Below are 14,240 nucleotides of genomic sequence, written 5' to 3'. Positions count from 1 at the left end.
CAAAACATTAATTTCAGTGTTCTCCCCAGGAAAATAGCTTAGGATATCTGTAATTTGCATTACAGTAGGTTATTTTAATCACCTCTATTGTATTCATTGTTACACTGAATAGATTATATTGTTTGTCCGAAATCAATGAGTTGGGGACCCCTTACACTATAATGGCCTGGGAAGAAACCTGAAGCACACACTATGTAAAGTTACAACATAATTTGGTAGTTTTATAATAATTGTTTAAAGGCTAATGTAACATGATCAATCAATTTCTAACATTTTATTTTTACTGTAGTTCAAGTGTTGCCTTGGATTCTCAGCCTAAAGGTGTGGCTATTGGGAAAGATAGTTTGGTTGTTGTAGCTGAAATTAATGGGGTGAGTGATGATAGGTTTCTATGACATTTCTATGGTACCACTGATGTTGCTATAAAGCCTCCAGTCAAAAAAACTTATTGTAATTATAAGCACCATACGATGGAGTGAATTTGAGGAAATGTGAACAGAATTTTTCTTCTAGTTTACAAAGATCAATGCCTTCAAAGTTGTACTTTCATTTTGTTTTATTTGGACTGTATTGTACAAGACTTAATTAGTCCCTGTTCGGATGCAGTTCGAAAATGGATTGACCATTTTTGTGCTAAAAAATCATCAGATTTTCTGACATTCCGGAACCGGATCTCGGCCATTTATGGATGGATTTTGTTCAAACTTGGTACATACGTTAGACATTATGTGTTCCTGATGCACGCCATTTTTTAGTCACCCTTCGGACGCAGTCCGAAAACGGGCACTTATGTTTTGAACTCTGTGCGTCAGTGCTTCTGTGTGTGCGTGCGTGTATGCGTCCAGACCTGTATCTTAGAAATGCCTGGACCAATCACAATCAAACTTCACACATGCATCATACATGACATTATACATATATACGTCAATTTAAGATTTAAGATGGCCGAATGGCAGCCATTTTTGTACTGAAAAATCATCAAAATTAAGCATTTCTCAGCTGTTTACAGATGGATTTTGTTCAAACTTGGTATATACATTGGACATTATAGAACCTTGATGAACATCACTTTGTTTTTCAGATCAGATTCAAAATGGCCGACTAGTGGCCAATTCACTACGTTCAATTACCCACCATAGACTCTGGTCAGTCAAAATGACTATTTTGAACTGTAGGCATTAATCAGCGATTCTGCCGGTGACGGAGAGATAGAATCCAGGTCAGGGGAAGCCCCATGACCTCAAGATTCTTTTACCCCTTACGTCACGAACCCACGTGATCGAGGCCACATGGCAACGCCATAGGCAGCCGTCCATCACTCTTAATTTCTCTCCCTCTCGAGTGGAGATGAAATCTAGCGAGCTCTGCTGGATCGCCTGCTTTTTTTTTCCTGTCCGGATTTATAGCTTGGGTTGTTGCCGCTGCTCGGCATCCGACATGGTAGCTGGTAGGATAAGTTTTCCTTGTCTTTTTTTACCCTTGTGTCGTTTTCCCCTTTGTGTGTAGTATTTTTCACAGCAAAGAAATCAAAATCCGGCGCCACTATGTAGTCACATGTTGATTTCATGGCGGCACCTTTTACAACTGTAATTCGTCTCCCTCATGCATGTCGTCTTTTATTTTTAATGTATTTAGCAATATATCGATGTAATGACAGCTCCAAGGCTCGCTGCCTTTTTCTTCCGGTCTCCTCGTCTTTCGAACCGACCGTACAGTGGTTTATTCAGAATCTACCAGCATAGAACCCGCATCCGAGATGCTTTGTCGTGGCTACGTGTGGGTTCCGGGTTTTTTTTGCATGAAAGCGTGTTTTTTTTCACTGGAGTTCTGAGGCTTGAGATTTTCTTTCAGAACCATCAAAATCGCTGACACTGACCGCGTCACAGCAAGGTCGCGCGTCCAGTAAACAAATCGGTTAAAGTGAGTTGCGTGTTTTGCATGAGTGGAAAGTCCGGGACGTCGAGTAAGAGGCCCGACGGCGGAGGTACCGATATTTTCTCGGTCTCCCCCGCTGGCAGCCAAGTCTCCGATCTCGGGGCAGGGCTTTCAGGGCAGGGCACGCGTTGACCCCCCCCCCCACTTTCAGCCAGCTAGGGTTCGTCACGCGGTAACGGTACAACGGTAACGAATTTATCCTTGTGTCCGGTCCCCACTGTGGGTTTTGACTCCTTTCTTACCGACCCACGGGCGTGCCCAGAGGGAACCAACCCTGTCATGAGACGCACAGTCGAACACGCTCCCTCTCACATATTTTAAGTTAAAGGAGACACGTTCGCTCGCATTGGATACAGCCGGTACTCCGGGCGGTCCCTCAGAGTCTTCCATCTGTATGACTCGGTGAGCCACGCTTTTGGGGTGAGGCGGAGTATCATCGTTCCCAGTGATACGATGTATATACCCCCACCCTTGATCCTAAAGGTTGCTTCAACGCTTATGGGATCACGGGCGTCGGGATCCAAAGCAACCCCGTCGGCACATCTCTCCCCTGTCTGAGTGCGGAGTGGGGCGCAGAGCACGCAAACGGTGTTGATGGGCGGCGTTGGTCAGCCGCGGAGGATGTAATGCTTAAGGCCCCCGGGTGGGGATAACGTTAGACAACACTTCCCACTGGACCAAACGCTACCCAGTCGGTGTGTTTCGGGATCAGACCCCATAGCGTGGGATGAGACCAAAACGCCCCCAACAGGATTCCAAGGCTCCTTCCCCAGACCCCGGTACCACGAATTTGGCAAACCGGGCAAAGGGGGATAGCTGCGTTCCATGGGTGTCTTTGCCAATTGAGGACGACCCATCTAGCCCTGAGGGCAGAGTTGCTTGAGCGTATTATTATGCGTACCCAGCACTCTGGTGACCTTGGAGGCAGAACGCACCAGCCTCCTAGACCAGGCGACATTTTTACTGGTGGGCCACCGCACCTCTACGTGCGACACCCCCTAGTGTTGCCTGGCTCGCTTGGCCAGGGCCACTACTGGGCTACGAGACGTGGCCTTAGACGCACGTGTTTTCGCCGACAAGCTGAGCTGGGGTACGTCCCCCACCTCAGTGACGCAGACTGGACACCCTCCACCCTCTTTGTTCAGGGAATGGTGGGTACAGTCTTGGAGCTTCGGAGTGCAATGAATCAGAGGGTTCAGATTGAATCCGCTAGCCAGTTGGTCCTGCCATGGGCAAGCGGAGGGCATCCCAAGCACAGAAAACACAACGCCCTAGGGCGTTGCCCGCTAGCCAGAGTCAGCCAGGAGGCAAGCGCTTATACCCTTCCATGGGAGGGAAGGGTAGTGGCATGCCCCCAGGGAGGTAAGAGCCAGGTGGTGGCTCCTCACCCTCTCTGGGCGGATGTCTACCCGGCAGCAGGGGAAGCATGTTTGACGCTCACCTCTGCAACCGGGGGAGACAGGCACGTGTTCGGTGAGTGGCCAGGTCACAACTTAGTGACTACTTCAGGCCTTGGGGAACTCGCCTCATGGGGGAAGGGAGCCCCCTCCCCCCTTGCAACTGCCGAACACATGGCCACACATCCCTGTCGTACATAGATTGCGCCGGTGTAGTCCGGTTTGGAGACGGCGGGTGACCGACCCCTGGACCTTCCCAGGTGGTGACATCCGTTTACGGCATACCGCTGAAATCTCCACTTCCCCCCGTCAGTGTCTCCCCTGTTGGGCACTGCCAGGGGACTCCCGCAAGGCGGAAGCAATCAGACAGGAAGTAGCAGTTTGCTGGGGAAAGACGCCATACACAGGGTACATCAGCCGGAACTAAGTCCAGGCTTCTACCCAAATGTGTTCGTAGTACCAAATCTACAAGTGGCAGGCGTCCAGTTTTGGACCTAGACAGACTGAATCAGTACGTGCCCCTCGATCGGTTCCACATGGAGACACCATTCAATGTTCTTCTCTCCATCCATCCATCGTACATGTACCGATGCACCTAGCGAGTTGCCATCTCCTTTGAATCGCCCAGCTGGGCCAAGTATTCGAACTTCGGTGCCCCCCCCCTCCGTTCGGGTTAGGCACAGCGCCCTACGTGTTCACCAGAGGGATGAAACAGGTAGCGCTGCTGCTTCACCAGATGTCGGTACACCTCAATCCGTACCCAGACTACTGGTTACCAACAACCCGGGCAAGGGGTAATAGCCAAACGCATCAGGCTAACATAGGATTTACTTCACCAGTTGGGCTCGTTAGTAAATCGACAAGTCCCACCTCGAGCCAATGCGCAGTTGGTGTCCCTGGGCATGGAGTTTTGACACAGAGGTAAGCTTGGCTTAGCTATTTCAAGCATATTGCTTAGCGCTAAAGCAGCCTAGCCGAATGCCTAGTCAGCATTCCCTCGGTGTTCCTCTGTGAACTAATGCGGATCATCGGAATGATGACCTCGGTTCGAAGGGTCGTTCCCCAGGCCGCACTACGCAGCCGCCCGGTATAACACTTGTTATAACGCTGAGCTCTTCTATGGGAACTAGATAGGCGGGTTTCGATCTCGGACCAAGTGAAGGAAGCCCTGCCCTGGTGGTCGTCACTGACCAACCTCGGGCAGAGGGGCCCCCTTGGACCCGCTCCCCGCAGGTATGACTCTGGTAACAAATGCCTCCCCCCAGGGTTGGGGAGCGCATCTATTGGACGAACAAGCCCAAGGATATGGCTCCAGCATAGTTTTGGGACCACCATACATGTATCAACCGGCTCGAACTGTGAACAGTGTACTTAGCACTACCACGCTTTCTACCCGTAGTTCGAGACCACAGAGTCCTGCTCCGCACAGACAACGCAGCGGTGGTCTCCTTCAAGAAGGAGGGGGGGACGGTTTCCCCATCGTTGTCAGTCCTAGCGGAGCAAAATCCTCCTTTGGTGCCTGGAATACAATGGGGAGCTAACCGCACACCACCTTCCAGGGGTGAGGAACAGTCTGGCGACGCCCTTTCAAGGCGACTCCGTCTCCAGAACACGGAGTGGCTGATACCCCAGTGGGTAGCCTCCAGGCTGTTTCGGCTGTGGACGGTCCAAGGTTAGACCGTTTGCCGCACCCTGGAACACCAAGCTCCCGACGTACGTAACACTCCTGCTGACTCCAGGAGCCTGGGCCAGGGTCGCTTTGCTACCCCACGGATCCACTTAGTTGTGTACGCTTTTCCTCCCTTCCCGCTAGTCCACTGGGCACCGGAGAAGACTTCGACAGGTGCACACCTGCATATTATCATTGGTCGCACCCAATTGGCCGAACAGGGCCTAGTTTCCACTTCTGTCGGAAACGATAGTCGAAACACCAGCAGTGCTTCCGGACTTACCGGACATGCCGTCCCAACCAGACGGCGCACTACCACGAGCCCAACGGGTATCACTTACCCGCATAGAGGCTCTCATTAGACCCGCCCATACGAAAGCTTTATCTGAGCGGGCTGCCAACGTCCTGGCTAGGGCGAACTGGGATTCCACCAATGCAGCCTACATTTCTAGGCTGCGAGCATACACTGGTTAGTGTAGCGGAAGGGAGATTGATCGATACCATCCCTCTATTGGCCAGGTAGCAGGCTCCTTCGTCCACCTGTTTGACGAAGTAGGTTTGTCCTACGCAGCGATCGTTGGCTACAGGTCGGCCTTGTGCCCCACCATTCAAACGTACGGGAACAAGACTAACCGATTGTCCTACTATTAGGAGACTATTTACTGCTTTCCAGACGCTGAGACCCCATGCAAGGGAACTGCCCAACTGGGACTTGTCGGTTGTGTTGTCCGCTCTAAGCAGACCGCCTTTTGAGCCTCTCCAATCAGCACCACTCAATTTTTTGATGTGGAAAATAGTCTTCCTACTGGCCCTCGCCTCAGGTAGGCGCCGGTCAAAGCTAGGCGCGCACTATCCTTTGCGGACGGTTGTGCCGCTTTTATGGGCGATCAAGTTGTACTAAGACACGAATCGGGTTCTCGCCAAGAACCAAATCCCAGGACACGATCCTCAACCGATCGTCATCCCCCGGCTGGCAAATATTGTCAGTCCGGAAGATCAGGAGGAGTTGCTTCTCTGCCCGGTCCGAGCGCTGAGTTGCTACGAGAACCGTACCAGGTTTTCTAGACTGTGACCCAAACACATGTTTTTGTGTTACGGCCCTGACAAACGGGATAAGCCGGTTTCCCCGACTTCCATCCCCAGGTGGATTACTGCGACTGTACTGGAGGTCTATAATACACTATCCTAAACACAGACCTTGCAGAGACACCAAGTACAAGAACATGAGGTCTGTGCGATTGCTAACTCACTAGCGCTAGCGTCAGGTGCCCCCCTCAAACACATTCTGAGGGCAGGCTTCTGGAGAACGCAGAACGTCTTCATCAACTACTACCTAGGAGACACCCAATCTATTGAGCAGGGTCTCTTCAGGTTAGGCCCCGTCGTAGCGGGTCAGGCCTTGTTTGCTGACCCAGCCCGAACGACTGCAGGGGCCTCTGCGCATAGGCGATAAGTCAGTCTCTGCATTTTTGCGGGCAGATTGTCTGTTCCACTAGCACTTCCTGGAAGCTCCCAGGTTTTGCTTCTGTCGACCTACGCCCTCATGCGAACTGTTTCGGTCCTACTTCAAGCTTATCACCCCAGAGTTCGGCTTGGGTCTAGCTTTCTCGGGCACACCGAACCCTGTCACCACAGCAGCATTGGCTTCTTGCTTCTGGGACAGCACAGGCAAGGTAAGACACCACCCTTCTTGGGTCTTAACTTAGGTTTTTGGGTTTGTTTTTCATCCCGGACTGGGGGAAAGTCTTTCATCATTCTCCTTTTTTTCTGTTTGCTCGGAAAAACCCGCCACCTATCGGTGTCTGACTCTGCCTACAGTTCAAAATAGTCATTTTGACTGACCGGAGTCTATGGTGGGTAATTGAACGTAGTGAATTTAGGCGAGGGTTCTTCGAACCCGCCTATTCACATAGTTCATACCCACCATAGACTCCGGGTCCCCCCCAACCTCCCCACTCTTTCTGTCGCGTTGGTCTAAGTCCTCGAGGCGGAGAGAAAGGAACCAGAGTGATGGACGGCTGCCTATGGCGTTGCCATGTGGCCTCGGTCACGTGGGTTCGTGACGTAAGGGGTAAAAGAATCTTGAGGTCATGGGGCTTCCCCTGACCTGGATTCTATCTCTCCGTCACCGGCAGAATCGCTGATTAATGCCTACAGTTCAAAATAGTCATTTTGACTGACCGGAATCTATGGTGGGTATGAACTATGTGAATAGGCGGGTTCGAAGAACCCTCGCCTAATTTTGTTTTAATGAATGGGCTTCTAGAGTCATACCTCTGACATGCTTTGACTGATTATGTTCAAATTTTAAATATTCATTAGACATCATGTTATAGGGCTCATACCACTAATTGAATTTCCATAGACGACAATGTTAACATATGACGAGATTGCTATATGAAAATGACGAAGAAAGTTGAAAATATGGCTCAAAAATGGGAAATCAACATGCCAGTAATCAACCATATGAAAAAAACTAACATGTTGGCCAGCTCAAACTCTTGCAAATCTCAGGTAAACAAGACACACCTACTGTATTTGGATTGCACCAAGAGAAATCACTGGAAAAACACCAAGATTAGAACATCCATTAACACACAGAAGAAACCCACAGGTACACAGCCGCTAAGTAGTAAACAAAAGACCACATGTTGGTCTCACCTCTGACCCAGGTGATTACGCCCTCAAACAGGGAGCACCTGAGAAAAATAATATTTAAAAAATTTCATTGGTTCTTGCTGGGCATTTAAATTGAGGGCTACGAGCAGCCATTGGTTAATTAGTGGCATGAGACCTTCAGAGAAATAAGAAGGTTTAATAAAGTTCTTGTTGATCTTATATATGATGGAATATCATTAGACAAGTAATTTCCCATGCAAAAAAAATCCCCAAAATTTAAACCCTGGGAGTTATTACCACTTGGTGGCGCCCTATACCTAGACAATTAGTTGTAGAAAGTGGCAACATACACACTCAGCATAACACCAAAATAGATGGTAGGCAATGAATATAAGCCTGATTATTAGATGCAGTACTGTAAAATATAATGTTCTCATTCACCACAAACAAGTACAGACCAACGTTTGGCATGATTAGTAATTTTAATTAATTTCTAGAAATAATACATAGAATAATGACAATTAAAAGTAGTTTATCACTATAATTTAAAAAAAAAAAAAATTCTACTGAATCAAAAGTCTCAATTCATCAGCTCATTATTTCTCCAATTAATTAAAAACAAAAAAACAATTCCACGGTATCTGCATTTAGGTTGGAGACCTGTGACGGGCAACCTTGGATATACCAAAACACAGCAGTGGTTTGATTTACCATGGCCACACATAGAATTTGCTCAACATAAAATACTTAATCAAATCTTATGTGAAAAAAAGTAGTTCAACGAAACAATTTTATGATTTAAAAATAAATAAAAATAAAAATATACAAACAAGAAAAGGATCTAAATATAAAATACTTGTATTACACATCCCTGATCAAATTAAATTCAAATCAACAGGATTTCTGATTAATTGGGGGGGGGGGGGTACATGCACTGTTCAATAATAAACTCAAGATGGGATTAATTAGCTAAAAATTCACAAAAATTCTGAGAAAAGAGCAATAATTGTGAAATTGAAAGAGTTGTACTACTTGGCTAATATACTGACAGTATGCAAATCTCTTGTCAGTGACAAGATACACAACACAATTTTGAGAATTTATTTAAATATTTGGGATTTTGACCTCATTAAACTTTGAATACGGTACATTAGAAATGACCGCACTACAAATTGTTAAGTTTGTCTGCCATAATGTGAAAATAAGACAAAAAACCCATAAAATGGGGTTAAGCATTTTTCTCAGAATTCCTAGAGCCATTGAAATTAGTGGTGACATGAATAATTCATTGATGAATGAATAAAATTTTTGGACCAGTTTAATAAAAACATTTATATTTACAGACCACAGCCCAACCACAGCCAATTAATAAGATTAGGGCAAAAAATATACCGAATTACAAATTTTCAAAATCTTCAACCAAGATATAAGAGATTGACAGAAATGGGTGAAACGCATAGCAAAATATAACATTTCTGGATAAAAAATTACTCCATTGTGTCTAAATAGTTGAATACAAAGCAAGAAAAGTGGTAAAATAAAAATAAAAAAGATTCCCAGTTACTTTGCACTATACCTACCAAATCAATGGAGCTGATCTCATGAAATGTGTGCTTGAACACACAACCTCATAATTATCAGATCTATGCAAGGTCAGGAGAGGTCAAAAATTATAACAATTAGGTCAAAGTAAACTTTGGTTATGTAAGATGAGATCTGCCAAAAATGACTAAATTCCAGTGAATAGAGCCATAATTATGGTTAAAACAACAACCTCAGGTGGTCCTAGGCAAACTGTTACTTCAGGGCTCATACCACTAATTGAATTTCCATAGACGACAATGTTAACATATGACGAGATTGCTATATGAAAATGACGAAGAAAGTTGAAAATATGGCTCAAAAATGGGAAATCAACATGCCAGTAATCAACCATATGAAAAAAACTAACATGTTGGCCAGCTCAAACTCTTGCAAATCTCAGGTAAACAAGACACACCTACTGTATTTGGATTGCACCAAGAGAAATCACTGGAAAAACACCAAGATTAGAACATCCATTAACACACAGAATAAACCCACAGGTACACAGCCGCTAAGTAGTAAACAAAAGACCACATGTTGGTCTCACCTCTGACCCAGGTGATTACGCCCTCAAACAGGGAGCACCTGAGAAAAATAATATTTAAAAAATTTCATTGGTTCTTGCTGGGCATTTAAATTGAGGGCTACGAGCAGCCATTGGTTAATTAGTGGCATGAGACCTTATAGATATACAGATATATTGGTTTGACGATCCTATTGAAAATGGCCGAATGGTGGCAATTTTTGTGCTAAAAAAACCATCAAATATCGAGCATTTATGGATGGATTTCGTTCAAACTTGGTACATACGTTAGACATTATGTGTTCCTGATGCCAATCAAATTTTATATATTTATTATATATCATGTTATAGATATATACATGTATTCAAAATGGCTGATTTTGTTTTAATTAATGCTGTTCCAGAGCAATATTTCCCAATATGGATAAGTACTTGTTTGACGATCAGATACAAGATGTCAATCATTTCAATGTTAAACAATCATCATAATCATATTCCTGACATGGTTATATTCCAGCTATATTACTATAAACAAAACTATATATCATAAATTTGATAACTAACGGGGACTGTGCCATGCATGGCTTGTTTATACTGTACTTCCCCAATCACAATCACGAGTATAAGCCCATCCCTCTGTTTTTAGACATTTAACGGGTTGAGGGCATCCCCGAGTATAGGCCCAGGGTGTCTAACCGGCCTCAATGATATTTAATAAAATATGCATGTAAAAAGTGTATTTCATTGCATAAAAATTGTGATTGGTACATTAGTTTGGTTCCAGTTTTTACGAGAAAACTCGCATTAATTTCAGAGAGCATGGCTGGCGAACGTACGGAACATGGTTCGCACGCACCTTTTCTATTCTATTATTTACTCAGAACGAACCTTTATGTTGCAATACTGAAGTAAATCAAATTTCTTTTGAGTAGTAGTTTTCGAAACGCCAAAAATGTAATAGTCAATGTAATAGTTGTGAAACTTTAGTTACTTTAGCTACTACACTGTATATCCAGTAACTGTATTGTTTTTTGTTTCAGTTATCCGTGTTCAGCAATGACAAGAAATTGTTCACACAGCAAGTAAAATATGAGCCATCATGTGTGTCTATTCATCCAGGACAAATTGAGATTGCAGTCGGTGATAGTCAGGTGAGTGTCAGGTGATAGTCAGGTGAGTGTCAGGTGATAGTCAGATGAGTGTCAGGTGATAGTCAGGTGAGTGTCAGGTGATAGTCAGGTGAGTGTCAGGTGAGTGTGATATGTTGTCGATATGTGACATTTCCAAGATGGCGGACATGAACAAAGTTTGTATTTACATTTCAATAATTTTCTTGCTCAGTTCTGAACTTATGCACTCAACTATAGAATCAGGAACATGTATAATAATAAGATTATTACAAGGAAAAGTATTTGCGACATCCTTGTATTAATTTCATATTTTGATAATTTAGTTTATTGGACAGTTTGTATTTGTGAAAATGTGAGAAGGTATTTCACAAAATGCATGTGTGTGAGGTACATATTTTGTTTTGTTTTACAGGAGCAAAATGTGTATATTTATAACTTAGAAGGCGATACTTTGAAAGAATCTGATAAATTGTCTTGTAAAGGGGCAATAACTCAAGTGGCTTACTCACCAGATGGTGCTAACCTTGGTGTCGGTGATGCTGGTCGATATGTTCATGTCTTCAACACAACTGACCGTAAGGTAAATACAATTCTTATTGTTATTTGTCCCCGATTTTCAGATCGGATTTGAAATGGCCAATTGGCAGCCTTTTTGTTTTTATGAAGGCGGATCTAGTGTCATATCTCTGACATGCTTTGACAGGTTATGTTCAAATTTTATATATTCATTATACATCATGTAATAGATATACAGAATTGTTGGTTTAACCATCTGATTTAAAATGACCGAATGGTGGTCATTTTGCTGCTGAAAAACCATCAAAAATCAAGCATTTCTGGCATTCCAAAACTGGATCTTGGTCGTTTATGAATTGGTTTCGTTCAAACTTTGTACATACATTAGACATTGTTGGTTCTTGATATATGCTGACTGGTGGCCATTTTGTTTTAATGAATGTGGTTTTAGACATGTTTTGACTGATTATGTTCAAATTTTATATATTCATTATACATCATGTCATAGATATATGATTTGATTCAAAATGGCTGACTACTTTTCTGTTTAAAATTAATGCTGTTCCAGAGTAATATCTCTCAATGTGGACAAGTACTTGTTTGACGATCAGGTACAAGATGACTGAATGATGTCATCAGCATTGTAAACAAAAATGACACAAAATTCAAATTCGAATGACAATGAACAGACAAAAGGCGATCTTTATTTTGAACAGAAAAAGTGATGCCTAAATATGATATGTATACTGTATATATTAAAACAAGCACAATGAACCAATCCACCAACTACAACTAGGTTTAAGCTATCAAATAAATGAAAAACATTGATCTTTCTAAAACACATGACGAATAGAAGGGGCCAACTGGTCAAGGTTTTTAGAAGTGTTCCAAGTTGCGATCCTTGATAGATACCTCAAATTTAAGTGCGATATTCACGAATAATAATGTCAATATGCCACTATAGAAAGACTTGCCGGCTAAAGAATTGTGTTGAGCTTCTAAATCTATATAAGTATCAAAATATGTGGTTTTTTTGGTTTTAAAAACTAGAATATGAAAGGAACAATGAATTAATGGTTTCAATAGTAAGCTCTGATATGAAGAGACTATGCTTCGCGGAAAGCCACACCTTAGACAATAGCCGTTTCCAGACCAGGGATGGAGGGACTGTGATTAAAACAAATCATTCATACTATGAGCGTATTGTACCATGGTCACAGGTCACCATGACCTAGAATGTATGTAAATATAATTACAATCAATTCCATTTTTTGAAATAATGTGGATGAATGACTGCAATTGTAATATATAATCTCTTTTAGGTGGTACACCAAGGATGGTCCTTTCATACAGCTCGCGTGAATTGTCTTGCCTGGTCACCTGATTCCAGACACATGGCCAGTGGTTCATTGGATACAAATATTATTATATGGAGTATGGAAAACCCCAATAAAAGGATTGTTATAAAAGGTATGCTACTCATCTTCTGATATAGGTTGATACTCCAATTGAAATAATATAATATAATAATTATTCAAAGGCTTTGTTCAGGCAATAAGTTTGATTGCAATTCACTGAAGAGTCACAGCAAAGTAATGTAGTTGAGTGTTAAGATTATTTCCTGCATACATTCACATTCATGATCCATGTTTGAGCGTTTCAACAATGTTCTGTGTAGTTTAGGTTTATTTTTTGCTCTGCTGTTGACTTTGTCGAACTGAACTTATCATATGAGTGATTGTCCGTTGTCGTCCATGTCAACTTTTAACTTTTTTCAAATTCTTCTTGAAAACCACAATTATTTGCTTTGATACTATACATATAGATACCTTAGGTAAACATCTCATAGATTTGTTCATTTTGTGATGATATCTTTAACTCTCTAATTTTGATAAATATTTTTGTCGTTTTTGGTAAAAAGTGATATTTTCAAATTCTTGTTAAAAATCGGACGATTGTTTTGATGTTATACATGTAGGTACTTCAGATAGAACTCTCTCAGATCTCAGATTTGTTCATTTTCTAATGATATCTTCAGTTATTTAATTGAAACGTGCATTGCTAACAGCGGAGCTCTCAGCCGAGAGACTGCTTCTTAATAGGATTTTGTAATAGTTATGTTGTTAGTGATCCCTGTAACTAATTCTATGATTCTCTCTGTAGGTGCACACAAAATGAGTCAGATAACATCGTTGGCTTGGTTGAATGACAACACAGTTGTATCTACAGGACAAGATTCCTGTATTAAACAGTGGACCTTGACACTCCATTGAAAAGTGCCTTACTTCTAATTATCATATATTGGATTTAGCAGCCTGATCCCACGAATGGCCTTGTTAATTATTTCCAGAAAATAGTATCCTGCGATGCTGTTAGCTAATGTGTCAATGACTGCATCCAGCAATTTTTTTTGGGGGGGGGGGGCAAAAAAGTTTAGTTGGAGGAGGGGGGGGGGCAAAATTGTCAATTGGGCTTTTTTTTTTGTTGGAGCTTACAGCTTGGTGGTGTTCCCATGATACATCTCACTTATGTGCACAATTTGACATTTATAAAACTTTAATAATAATTTTAATTTTTAGGTAATACAGCTCTATAATTGCGACGAGATAAATTTGATATTTTTTGAAACATTGATTAACCCATTTACCCAATGTTTTCAATCTCACTGTAAGTATAATCTTGTGACCTAAATTTGACTCTGGTATAAACGATTCTTCTGTCTTGCTTAAGCAGGCAGCCTTCTGAGATGTACCATGGGATCCACATCTTGTGGCCCAGCTGCAAAATAAGCAATGAAGGCCCATGTCAGGTGGCCACAAGTTAATACCATTGTCTGTGCTGTGTGCACTCAGGGTGTATCTGTTGTT

At 43.0% G+C, this 14,240-nt stretch overlaps 1 protein-coding gene across 1 annotated transcript in view; it reads left to right on the top strand.

Annotated features, from left to right (window-relative positions):
* The window catches only part of LOC100367209 (WD repeat-containing protein 1-B-like), a 28,390-nt gene extending 14,621 nt beyond the window's left edge, over positions 1-13,769 (top strand). The window contains exons 12-16 of the mRNA XM_085504529.1: positions 290-371; positions 10,768-10,878; positions 11,270-11,437; positions 12,696-12,843; positions 13,537-13,769. Coding sequence (XP_085360655.1) covers positions 290-371; positions 10,768-10,878; positions 11,270-11,437; positions 12,696-12,843; positions 13,537-13,646 — 619 coding nt within the window. The 3' untranslated portion in view covers positions 13,647-13,769. The remainder of the gene's footprint in view (positions 1-289; positions 372-10,767; positions 10,879-11,269; positions 11,438-12,695; positions 12,844-13,536) is intronic.
* The last annotated feature ends 471 nt before the right edge of the window (positions 13,770-14,240 follow it).

The sequence above is a fragment of the Saccoglossus kowalevskii genome, chromosome 10 (genome assembly GCF_978046115.1).
Source record: "Saccoglossus kowalevskii chromosome 10, keSacKowa6.1, whole genome shotgun sequence".
Taxonomy (NCBI): Eukaryota; Metazoa; Hemichordata; class Enteropneusta; family Harrimaniidae; genus Saccoglossus; species Saccoglossus kowalevskii.
This window is presented reverse-complemented; position numbering and strand designations above follow the sequence as displayed.